General features: G+C 35.3%; 1 protein-coding gene across 1 annotated transcript in view; it reads left to right on the plus strand.

Moving 5' to 3' along the window:
• LOC126775405 (fatty acid synthase) overlaps positions 1–11,135 on the plus strand; it is a 48,390-nt gene extending 37,255 nt beyond the window's left edge. The window contains exons 28-41 of the mRNA XM_050497297.1: positions 113–284; positions 458–570; positions 1,019–1,180; positions 1,298–1,426; positions 5,119–5,198; positions 6,123–6,278; positions 6,377–6,628; positions 6,838–6,991; positions 7,813–8,017; positions 8,366–8,516; positions 8,723–8,897; positions 9,114–9,290; positions 9,791–9,893; positions 10,203–11,135. Coding sequence (XP_050353254.1) covers positions 113–284; positions 458–570; positions 1,019–1,180; positions 1,298–1,426; positions 5,119–5,198; positions 6,123–6,278; positions 6,377–6,628; positions 6,838–6,991; positions 7,813–8,017; positions 8,366–8,516; positions 8,723–8,897; positions 9,114–9,290; positions 9,791–9,893; positions 10,203–10,780 — 2,607 coding nt within the window. The 3' untranslated portion in view covers positions 10,781–11,135. The remainder of the gene's footprint in view (positions 1–112; positions 285–457; positions 571–1,018; positions 1,181–1,297; positions 1,427–5,118; positions 5,199–6,122; positions 6,279–6,376; positions 6,629–6,837; positions 6,992–7,812; positions 8,018–8,365; positions 8,517–8,722; positions 8,898–9,113; positions 9,291–9,790; positions 9,894–10,202) is intronic.
• Positions 11,136–13,599: the final 2,464 nt, after the last annotated feature.

A 13,599-nucleotide genomic window follows, 5' to 3' on the forward strand; every position in this document is an offset into this window, starting at 1 on the left:
ATAAATTCATACAATCACTCAAGATCGACATCTATCTGTGTTGATATTACTTTTATTTACTTCTCGCGTTTACTAATTTTATAATTATGTTATAAATGCGTAATTTAAACAGGTGATGGTTGGTCAAATCCAAAGAGGAGAATCAATTTTGATCCATGCGGGTTCTGGTGGTGTTGGTCAAGCAGCCATCAACGTTGCTCTTCACTTTGGATGCGAAGTGTTCACTACTGTTGGAACTCCAGAAAAACGAGCCTTCATCAAAAAGCTTTTCCCGCTACTTAAAGGTATATACATACGTCAACTTTGATATTCCTATTTTGAATTCCTTTGCGTTCATTTTGATGTTTAAGTTATTTAAGAACTAGTTTGCGTGAATAACAATAGATCAGAATAAGTAATTATGCTATGTAAATAAGAAAGCCCTGGATTGAAATTAATTCGAACATTTGCTTTACAGACAGTCATATTGGCAATTCTCGTGACACGTCCTTCGAAGACATGGTCAGGAAAGAAACAAAAGGAAAGGGAGTCGATATTGTCCTCAATTCTCTCGCAGATGAGAAATTACAGGTCCGTAAATGATGTTTATTAATATTCAAAGTTGAAACTCATATCGAGCAAGGCAATTCAGCAAAAATAAAATTGGAAACAATTTAATAACCGATTGCAAATTGTCATTTCACATATTATTTAGTTGTAAGCGACCGTGGAACTATTTGTAATGGAATTTTAAATGATGATAAAATTGCACGAAGATAACGTGTTGATATTCACTTCAAATAAAAAAGTTTATTAAAATAACATATATCTAAATTAGTGAAATGTAAATATAAATTCTGATAATTGATTCGTTTCAATAAATACCAGAAAAACATTCAAAGATCTGATAAACGAAATTCGTTCTGTTTGTGATTTTTTTTATTAAAGCTGGAAAATTCTTATATACACATATTTCCTTTCGCTCTATAGTGATTGTATAAATATATATTATTGTTATTAAATCTTAATATTTGTTCAGGCTTCAATTCGCTGTCTCGGTTACCGCGGCCGTTTCTTGGAAATCGGAAAATTCGACATCAGTAACAACACGGCCATTGGCATGTACTTCTTCCTTAAGGAGATCTCCTTCCACGGAATTATGCTGGACTACATCTTCGACCAAGGCTACGAATTTAGAAAGGTTATCTTTGGTTAAAAAAAATCGTTTAGAAATTTTGATAAAAAACATAAAAAATCTGGGACTCGTGATAATATGATCGCTAATTAATTTAAATGTTTGCCATATAATTTTGAACAGAACCTTCAAGATCTTCTATTATCTGGTATTGAGAGCGGTGCTGTCCGTCCACTTACGTACTGTACTTTTAAGAAGAACCAAATCGAAGCTGCATTCAGATACATGGCAGCTGGAAAACATATTGGAAAGGTGAATACTAAACGTATATAAAACGTATTACGTATATAAAACGTATATATTTAAAACGAAAATGGTTGGCTTCCTTTTCTTAATAGCCAGATTTGTTATGTATAGTTACGAGGCACACAGGCAGGGGTATTTTAGTGTTTTGTACCTGTCCGGTATAAGAGATATAAACATACGGGTACGCGACCCCGCCTTCCCCGAGCTACTTATGCTACACCCTATGTATTCCGTGGCATAAGTATCCCTATACCTTGAATTCCCACCAAATTTCATCAACATCCCTCTATCCTGAACTGGTTTCTTACTCTAGGTTAGGGAGATCAGACGGCAGTCGCTTCTTGTAAAACCAGTACCCGCCATTTAACATGGAAAAGAAGAAAAGAATTTTAGGTACAATAGCTAGGGCGTCGCCGCAAAACGACGCGCAGGCACATCGCCCTAAACCTGCGACAAGTGGGAAAGGGCTACCGTGTCAAGTACGGGCATGGCTAAAGAAGCAAGTACCTAATAAGAATCTCCGCTTTGCCTCCTGGAACATCGGCTCTGATCTGATCTGATCTACTCCGGCTCCCCCTCAGGAAAGAACGGTGTGGCCGTAATACTGTCCGAGGAATTCCAGAACAGTATTCTAGAAGTCGATAGACTGAGCGACCGACTTCTTCGGGTGAAGCTACTGATAGAAGGAGTAATTACTCATCTTATCAGCGCCTACACTCCACAGGTCGGCGGCTCTGAATCGGAGAAGGAATCCTTCTGGAATGACTTGGAAGACATGCTCCGCTACATTCCGAACACCGAGAGCCACGTGATAGGTGGAGATTTGAACGGCCATGTTGGTGAGGAGTCACGTGAATATGGACGTGTACATGGCGGCTACGGCTATGGTCGTGAGAATGCAGAGGGAGATTCAATTCTCAGCACCTGCTTATTATCAGACCTTGCCATTATTAACACTTTCTTTCAAAAGAAACCCAAGCACCTCATCACCTATAAAAGTGGCCCGCACTCCACCCATATCGACTACTTGCTCATAAGAAGAAGCCAAATTGACCAACTGCAAAGTAATTCCTGGGGAATGCCTCACAACACAACACCGTATCCTTGTCATGGACATGCTGGTAGTACCAAACAAAAAAGTGCCTGAACGACGCAGACTTAAAATTAAATGGTGGCTGTTGAATGGAACAAAACAGCATGACTTCTGTAAAGTCGTAGCTAGCTCCAACTTAAGCACAGACACAGATGAATCAGTCGATAGTCAATGGTCTAGGATCCAGTCAACAGTGAACACCATTGGAAAACAGGTCTTTGGCACTTCGAAGGTAGGCTGCGTCATCGACAAGGAGACGTTGTGGTGGAACAGCTCAGTACAGGAGGTAGTTCGAGAGAAAAAGACACAGTTTAAAAAGTGGCAAGAGACCAAATCTCCTGAAGACCGGGACGCGTATAAAGCAGTTAAATGTGCCACCAAACGAGCAGTTGTAAAGCCTGCTACCAGACGTTGTCACCTCTTTATGACACGCTTGAGACAAACGAGGGCCAAAAGACTACCTTCCATTTGGCAAAATCTCTGGAAAAAGCGACACAAGACATTACAAAATGTCTTTGTGTAAAGGACTCAAATGGCACTTTGGTTTGCGATACAGTTAAGGTGAAGGAGAGGTGACGCGACTACTTTAACGTGTTGCTTAACACACAACACGGTAATGTCTCTCCTCCAGAACTGCCTCTTAATCTCGGACTTGATGCACCGGTAACACCTGACGAGGTACTCAAATGTCTTCGTACAATGAAAAACCGAAAAGCCGTAGGCCCTGACGACTTGCCGATTGAAGCGTGGAAAGCGATGGGTTCTCATGGTGTGAACCTACTTACTGACCTTTTTAATCAAATACTTACTAGCCGGAAGATGCCCAACTCTTGGAGATTGAGAATCATTACTCCAGTATATAAAGGCAAAGGTAGTGTACAGGACTGCGAAAGCTACTGCGGTATTAAGGTTATGTGCCACACCATGAAACTCTTCGAACGCGTAATCGATACAAGGCTCCGGCAAGAATGTACTGTCTCGGAATGTCAATATGGGTTTCGCCCAGGCTGTGGAACCATAGACCCCATCTTCGCCCTAAGAATACTGGCCGTGGCCCACAGGGAAAAGAAGAAGCCGCTGTACATGGCGTTTCTAGACCTGCAGAAGGCATTTGACTGCGTCCCACGCCAAATTATATGGTGTGCTTTGAAGATGAAGAACGTGCCACAAATCTATATTGACATTATCCGAAACATGTACCATAATTCGGAATCAATAGTAAGGTCCGCCGTTGGCGACACACCCTTTCCCGATCACAGTTGGTGTCCACCAAGGCTCGGCCCTGAGTCCTTTTCTGTTCAGTGTAGTGCTTGAAGTTGTCACAGTGAAAGCGTATGAGCCGTCTCCTTAGCTCATGATGTATGCTGATGACATTGCACTGGTAGATGAGGACAAACAGGTATTGGAGCAAAAGGTGAACCAGTGGAAGGGTGTGCTAGAGAGGGAAGGTCTGATGCTAAATGTTGCGAAGACCGAGTATATGGCCTGTGGCAGTACGGACCCCGAACCCATAAAGATAGGCGGAGAATCCATTATCAAGACGGAAAAGTTTAAATACCTCGGGTCCGTACTGCACGAGTCTGGTACAGTCGACCACGACGTCAGAGCTCGAATAAACGCAGCCTGGGCCAAATGGCGGGAAGTCACCGGGGTAATCTGTGATCGCAGGATACTGGTGAAATTAAAGGGCCTTGTGTACAAGTGCATCATCCGACCAGTCTTATTGTACGGCAGCGAGACAGGGCTGGCTCTTGCGAGACACGTTCAGCAACTTCACGTCGCGGAAATGAAGATGCTGCGGTGGATGTGTGGTGTTACGAGACTAGATTGCATTCGTAGCGAGCACATCCGTGGTAGCCTTGGAGTTTGCGATGTAGCGGATAAGTTGCAGGCAAGCCGTCTGCGTTGGTTTAGCCACATTAGCCGCAGACCACCAGACTATGTCGGGAACGGATGCCTGAACTTTGTTGTCGAAGGCCCTAGATCCCACGGCAGGCTCAAGAAGTGCTGGCTCGATGTTGTGAGGGACGATATGAGAGAACACGATCTCACTAAGGAGGACGCTTTAGATCGGGCAAAGTGGAGGCATAGATGCAGGAAAGCGGACCCTGGCGTTACTAGGCCGGGAAAACGCTAGGCAGAAGAAGAAGAGTTACGAGGCACACAATAAATATCAAATAGTGACACGTCTCTATAGATGTTGTTATTAAGCTATTTATAACTTATATTACATAGATTAGTTTCTTATTTGCTCGAGTGTTGAGGTCTGAGTCGGATCTTAAAGGAAATATATAGATAAATTTGCATATTTGCTTCGGAAATCATTAATACTGTAATGCAATAATCTCTATTTTGCTGTTGGTTTACCATTTAATTAATATTAAAATAAGTGAATAGAGTGCTATACCTTTATTTATATAAAAATCAAATTGTTTATAGTTATTAATAGTAACAGGATAAATGATTATATTTACTTACGAATACTTAAGATAGCAGAACAAAATATTGTTGTTGTATTATTTTAGTGCGATCAATATATACAGGTCTGCACTGATTTTTGACGCTTTAAGCTAAGTATTTTATTTATTAAAGAGAAATATTTCAGGTGATTATTAAAATTCGTGATGAAGAACGAAACAATCGCCTAACGAAACCATCTTATATGCCCATTGATGCCGTTCCTAGGTATGAAAATATATTTTCTAAATTTTATTTTAAATATATACCTCGGTGTAATATATTCTTTCTATTTTGTCGTTTAATAGTAGTACTTAACGAAATATGATAGTGAAATTAAAAAGGAAAATTCCAAAACTTGTTTATATAAATATTTAGTAGCGTACACTTGGTTGTAATTTGGTTGGGTTGGTGGTCTTTGTGCAAGCACATCTGGGTAAGTAGTACTACTCGTCATATATTGTACCGCCGAACAGTTATATATATATTGTGTATATTATTATATATTGCACATCAATGTGAAGTATGGGTGTAGTGAAATTACAGGCATAACGGACATAGCATCTTAAATTCCCAATTTAAATTCCCAAAAAAGCGCATTGGCGATTTGAGGAATTGTTAATGTTTTCTATAGCGCAATGTCTGTGGGTGGTAGCTTACACTTACTGCCAGGTCACCCATTTGGCCGACAGCTTACCTTTTTTATATATTATATTTTAAAAAAAACTTTGAGTGAGAATTACAACCATTGATTTTTTTATGAGTATTTTAATAGCTGACTTGTCTAAAAAAAGTAAATAAAAGCCTTTTGTATTTGTTAAGTACTTTTGGACTCGACATGAATTCGGACTGGCGTTTTGTGGGTGTTTAGTTAGTTATTATTGTTTTTTGTTTTCGATATGAAATCTAAATAAGCCGACGTAAAACATATATGTTTGTGGTTTGGAAAAATAGCGATGCATTCCTGTTTTTTTCCAAACCATGGTAAAAAAAGTTATCAATGGTTAAATAGAATAGATGAACATATGTAGAAAACAACATTCCTCTTCTTTGAAATCGTTTAAATGAGATATATTACAGAAAAAAATTAAGACAACTTACTTTTTTCTGTAACAACATATAATATTATTTTAAGATTGATTTATTTTCTAGATACATGTGTGATGAAAAATTAGTGTACATTGTGGTGGGAGGTCTCGGTGGTTTCGGATTGGAGCTTGCAGATTGGCTCATCATGAGGGGAGCCAGGAAAGTGCTGCTTACATCCAGGAGAGGAGTCAGTAATGGTTATCAATCATCGAGACTGAGGTAAGTGGTATTTATTTAAGAAGAAATATTTAACGATGGTAAAAACATTTTAATTTATTATACAAAAACAAATATTTGACAAAACTTTCCTGTACCAGAGCATGGGCAGGCTATGGAGCTGATGTTAAAATTTCAACTCATGACGTCACAACAGAGGAAGGATGTGAAGAAATGTTGAAGATGGCCAACTCTATGGGAACAGTTGAGGCGATATTCAACTTGGCAGTGATATTAAAAGATTCCATCTTCCAAAATCAAACGCTCGAATCTTTTAAGATTTCGTTCGCACCAAAAGCGTTAGCTACGATGAATTTAGATAAGCTGTCAAAGAAATTGTGCCCAAAGTTGAAGTGAGTATATAATATAGTAGTAGTACTTAGTAGATTATCGTTTTAATTAAAACCATCATCTAAATATAAGATTATTTAATTAGATTTTATCATTTTAACCCATAAAACATTAAATACGTATAATTATACTCTATTAATAAGATTTAGTTCGCATTTTATCTTACTACTTTTTAAAACAAGATGAATAATTAAATATCGATATCCACCAGGGACTTCGTGATATTCTCATCCGTATCTTGCGGTCGCGGCAACGCTGGTCAGACCAACTATGGTTTCTCTAACTCCGTGATGGAGAGGATCTGCGAGTGGAGAAAGAAGCTCGGCCTCCCCGCACTCGCCGTACAGTGGGGCGCCGTTGGAGACGTGAGTGTCACAATACTGGCTATGGGACTGTGGTTAATAGTTTTAGGGCAGCGCTTACGATACCGCTAGGCGGTCTGTTAGAGTAGTTTTGATATATTGCAGTTCGATTAACAGTCTAGTCATACCAATAATCCAATCTTTTCGATACAACTTCGTTTATTTAAAAGATGAATGGTTTTCAAATATGATCATAAAATTTAAAAACACTAAGCTTAATAAACAAAAGTTGTTACTCTCAATAATAGTGTACTATTTTTAATTTTCCTTTTTGCTTTAACTATTAGAAAATCATTAAAAGTTAAATTATAAGCAAAACTTTTATACTACAGTATTTAAAACTAATAAATTTTACTAGAATATTGAATAATATTTGCTATAAATTCTTTTACGTTTATTATAAGCTAAATAGTTGTATACCAAATAGTGGCATAATATTATTAAAAAAGTACTTTTCAATCAATAAAGTTTGTATAAAATAAATTCATTTTATAAATTGTTGAATGTACCGCACCAACGATCAATCCAAACCGAAGCGCGGAAGCCATCCATCATTATGACATTTTAATCGACTAGTTAGAAAACTGTTACCTCTATAAAATATGCGATATATTCGTAGAAGGTACTTTCAGAGGGCGTAGAGTAATATATAAAATAATGGTGTTGTTCACCACAACATCAAATTGTTCGGTAGCCATGATTAAACATTTAATAGCCCTCACAACTATTGTTTTTATTTGAAACCTTAGTTAAATAAAATGAATTATGAATAATTATTATTCAATGCGAATTTAGACTATTACCAGTTTTGTATATTTGCGCAGGTGGGTCTCGTAGCAGACATGCAAGATGAAGACGTCCAATTAGAGATCGGTGGCACCCTCCAACAAAGGATTTCCTCCTGTCTGCTATCTCTCGACAAGTTCTTGAAACAGGATGCCGTGATTGTGTCCTCAATAGTGGTGGCAGAAAAGAAGGCTGGAGGTTCTGGATGTGGAAACATTGTGGATGCAGTTGCACAGATTATGGGTGAGGAAAACTTAACTTACATTTAAAGTTAATAGCATTTAAAGTGTTTTGGTACATAAATTTAAAGTTTATTTAAAAATACTATATATATAATTTTACTATACTTTCAAAATAAATGAAAAAAGGCCATTTAGGATCTCGAAATAATTTATTAAACGAAAACAAACTTTAAATAATTAATCTTATATTTTTATAATAACAGCTTAGTTTATTCACTACTTATATGTTTATATCTCTATATATATATTTCCAACATAAAAATAAGTATGCAGAATAACTATGCAGAAGGGAAATTTAAAAAAGTCTATAAAAATTCACTTGTACTACTTTATGTTCGAATATTTCTAGGTATCAAGGATCTCAAGACAGTTTCTCAGCAAGTGTCTCTAGCGGAACTGGGCATGGACAGTATGATGGCGGTCGAGATCAAACAGACCTTAGAGCGGGAATTCGAGATATTCCTGACAGCGCAGGATATCAGAACTTTGACATTTGCGAGGTAATTTGTAATTTTCAAAATAATATTACGATATGTCTCATAACTTTTGCTTCCAATAATTTATGAAAGAATTTTTTTATAATTTGTCAGTAATTAATAAAAGGTAACGCTATATTATAAATATATAACTTTTCAATAAAAATCGCCGCTTCTTCAAAGCCTAATTAAGTAAAAAACACATGATTTCATGGTAAATATACCGACAGGTTAGTGGAACTAACAGCTCAAAAAGAAGCGGAAGCATCGACATCAGTGTCAGCACGTCTTATCGTCCCTGAAGATGCGGCTGGTCTCCGAGTCCTCATGAGAAACTTTGGTGATGAAAATTTGGCATTAGAACCTTTCATATACATGCCATCTATGGTTAGCGATGGCTCTGAGGTAAGGAATTCAGAGTATGCTCATTAAGTTGATTTCATTTCAAGGACATATTTTTTTCAATCATGTGATTACTGCGAGTATATACGGACATTAACGTAACTCATAATAAGTACACTTTTATTATTTAGAGTAGAATTTATTTATCCTATTGAACTTTTATAAGTAAATACCTACATTGAATACTGGACATAACTTACATTCAAGTTTTCTCCACAGACGGATGTATCAGTTCACGAAAATGAGTTGATAATGTTCATGCTGCCCGGTTTAGAAGGTTGTGCTGCAGGAATGGCGGCCTTATGTCGTAGGCTTAAGATTAAGATTTGCGTCTTGCAGTTTGGCAATGAAGAGAAGCGGGATACCTTAGATTCTTTAGTCAATAGGTTACACAAGGTATGTGTCGTTGCAATATTTAATAGCATTATTTTACCAGATTTTTGGTAAAATCTACATTTTACCAAATTTTTTCTGCGATGGTAACTTTAAAATTAATCTTCTAAAATGATGATTCAAAAGTGCTCGTAAGAGAACTAATAAAGATCATTTTGATTTAATTTGATTATGTCTGGCTTGTTAATATCTAATTTAACATATTTAAAATTCTGATTTTATTATATATCAAACGTTTTCATTATGCAACCTATTGCATTAAGTAAAATGATAATAGTTAAATATTTACAGAAATTTCATGATGATGATATTTTTATATGGACTGAAGTCAATCAAGTTTTGCAATCAAGTCGAAAATGACTTATGTACACTTTAAAAGAATATTAAATAAAAGAATAAGAATATTAAATGTCCTCAAAATAGTCGGTTTACCAACAAAATTACTAAAATCGTGAAACATTGTAATAGTCAAAATAAATTGATGGATGAATTTTTCGTTTCAGACGATAAAATCAAGATTAATTCCTGGAAGTCCGTATATACTTCTCGGATACAGTTTTGGTAACCTACCCATGTTGAAATTGGCAGACATTCTGGAAAACGAAGGTTTGTAACTTCAAAAATATTTAATTGAACTGTAATGTAAATACGATATTGAAATTGTGTTCAGTTGTTAAATATAAATAAAAGTCATATAATAAGTCTAAACAAAAATAGTTTTAATCTTGTGTAAAAACATATTTAGACACCGTATACTAAAATGAAATAAGCATTTTCGTTGTTGAACTGATGAGAATCTAACAGAGTAACCTCCGAATATCTCGACGGTGCTTCTTGCTTGAATTTATATAATATAATCAAACTTTTTATAAAGCTAACTTGAAAATTTAAATAACATTTTTTTTTAATATTCAGGTCACAATGGCACAATATTCTGCTTAGACGGCAGTCCGGACTTCCTCTACGCATTACTGACCTTGACAATGTCCGTCACAAGCGACACTCAGTTACAGAACAGCCTTATTTGCCAAACCATAGACATTATCAGTCCGAAAAATCAAATCAGCGATATACTTATGGAGAAACTCAAGGAAATTGATAGATATGAAGACAGAGTTAAATATGCTTTGAAAGAATCTCCCGCTCAAAACAAATATTCAGAAAAATTCATAGAAATGATTGCTTATGCAAGTTTCGATCGTCTCAAAATGGTCCTCGATCAAGGGAAATTGAAGAAGATTAAAGCACCGATAGTTCTGATTCGTCCGAAGGAATATCCACCGTTCATGGTTATCGAAGAGAATTATGGTCTGGACAAATATACTGAAGGTCCCGTGACCGTTCATCTCGTAGAAGGTAACCATGTCTCTATAATTGAGAATAAGGATTGTGCGAACATTATCAATAGAGTTATAGCTGGGCAAGAGGGTAAAAAGATTGGTCAGAATGTTGTAACGAGTATGGTCAAGAATCAGCGTACGATAGAAGTATAGATATAATATTTATTATACATTAAGTAAACTTTCTTATTAGGTAATTACTATTTAACTCGTTGTTGGGAGTTTTGGTAGTTTTAAAATATTAAAAGTATTTACTAAAATGTTGTTGTGCTATTGTAAGTTTTTATTAAATTATAAACGTATAGTTTTATTGTAATTTATTTTAGTTTTAAGGTAAAAATACCAGTACCGAATAAAATATTCATTAATTAGGAAATTTTGATTTATTGTAAGATTTTTTGTACTGATTTTTTTAAAGGTTTTAATGACATTTGTAATTGTAATTTATTTTTAAAATTTCGATTGTAACTTTTGGGTACTTCAGTGACGGTTATCGTGAAATATATATGTTTTGTATAACGTGCTGACTTTTATTTATAGTTTAGATGTTTATCTTCATAGTTAAAAAATCGATTTGTTTCTTTCTGTTTTTCTTTAACTGGTGTAGTTTAATGTGCAGTCTAGTATAACCTTACAAAGTTCGATGTAATTATATTTGAATTTAAATAAGGATATATAAAATAAAATATAAAATTGGATTAGGATAGAACAAAACAAGTTGCATTTCTAATTAAAATGAGATATATGAACATTGATTTTTTAATTTAATATACGACTACTTCATCTGTTTATCAAACAATCAAATTATCATTTCAAAAAATTCTTTAAATAAACTGATCGCTCAATTTAATCATGTTGATATTTAAAAACTTAAACTAACTACAGACTTAAAAATGATATTTCAATATTCACGTTTTCCCAAGAGTCGTATAAGATATCAAAACAAATATGCTTTGCCCTTTTTTAGCTAATATCAACTCCTAGAAAACCTGATTTAGTCAGCATAAAAAACCCTTATGTATAGTAGAATTGTTTAATTGACGTTCATATCCTACCGCCTTCCTACCTAGCGTCTTCCGGCTTAAAGGGGACTTAGCCAGTGTAACTACAGTTACACTGGCTAACATTTCTTAAAATGGCAATATCTATGGGCCATCAGGTGGCACATATGCTCGTCCGCCTACCTATACTATAAAAAAAAATATCATGAATGTTATCATTTTTCTATTCTACTCGTATTTTTATTGACTAATTTGAATAAAAACAGTTATTGTGACTTTATTATAATAGTTTGATGTATAGCCTCGTGGACTTTTTGTAGGTAAAAATGAGTACGATAAATATATAATATATTATTTTGGGTATCATTAATAGTTTTCGCAATGCTCGCCAAATAATGAATTATAGGAAAAGCAAATAACCTTTATTTATTTTGAAAATAAAATATAGCCTTATTTATATAGCCTATAGTATATTACTCGCTGATTATAAATAGGCTTTCTGTAGGTGAAAAGTAAAGTTTTTGAATTTTTATATTCCAAACAATACAATATACAAAAATATTACCTCTATATAATATAAGTACAGATAGTGTAACAAATGTATTTAAACTGCCTGCAATTAGTGATTGTAAAAGGGGATTGATAAATATTTCATATTAAAAGTATTTATTAAATTTATGTTATTTTGTTTTCCCATATTTCAATGATTTTATTATAATTTATGGTATGATGTAATATTTTTATGTTAAGTGGTAACTGTGTGTTCCATGCGTCTGCAATTACACTGGCTCACTCACCCTTCAAACCGAAACACAAAAATACCAAGTACTGCTGTTGCGGTAGAATATATTCTGATGAATGGGTGGTACCTATCCAGACGAGCTTGCACAAAGCCCTACCTCTAGTAGGTAGTATATAAGTCCTTTTGCAATTAAAAAGCTTCATAATTAAGGTTGATTATACACATGTTAATTCCTCTTTAAATTGGTCTAATCGGACCTTTCGTTTAGAAGTTAGGACTGGGATAATAACGCTAAAAGTTATGAAAATGCCGCGGTGTGAGCGAACCACGGATATTAGGAGCGAACAACTTAATATGCACCTTTTATTATTTGTAAATTAGAAACAGTTGAAGAGCCGCTATGTAAAAATTGAGCGGCCGCGCTGCCCTTTCGAACTTTGAATATTAAACTATATGTTTAATTTAAATTAATATCTTAGGAGTAACCGCTAAGTTAAAATTCTCGCGCAAGAAAAATATTTTTGGTGTGGCCAAATATGATGATGATGACCTAAATGGGTTTTTTTTTTTTTTTTTATAGAATAGGAAGGCGGACGAGCATATGGGCCACCTGATGGTAAGTGGTCACCAACGCTCTTAGACATTAGCATTGTAAGAAATGTCAACCATCGCTTACATATCCAATGCGCCACCAACCTTGGGAACTAAGATTTTATGTCCCTTGTGCCTGTAATTACACTGGCTCACTCACCCTTCAAACCGGAACACAACAATATCAAGTATTGCTGTTTTGCGGTAGAATATCTGATGAGTGGGTGGTACCTACCCAGACGAGCTTGCACAAAGCCCTACCACCAGGGTTGGAATAAAATTTATTTTATACATGTTTTCCTATCTACGATGCTGTAGCTCAGATGCCCCGACATCGACGTCGTTATTAATGTTGTGAACAACCAAATATTTTCTTTTATTCCAAAATATTCAGATTAAGAAACGAAAAACTATTTTATTTAAGTCACTAAAAACTTTAATTTTTCTAAAATTAATATTATGAAGCTGAAGAGTTTTTTGGTTGAACGCGCTAATATCAAGAACTGCTGGTTCGAATCGAAAAAAAAGTTGAGTCTTGGATAGCCCATTTATTGAGTAAAGCTATAGGCTATATAACATCATATTACAAACAATAGAAGCCGATCATCAAGGAAAAATGTTGCAAAAACGGGGAAAAT

The sequence above is a fragment of the Nymphalis io genome, chromosome 18 (assembly GCF_905147045.1).
Source record: "Nymphalis io chromosome 18, ilAglIoxx1.1, whole genome shotgun sequence".
Taxonomy (NCBI): domain Eukaryota; kingdom Metazoa; phylum Arthropoda; class Insecta; order Lepidoptera; family Nymphalidae; genus Nymphalis; species Nymphalis io.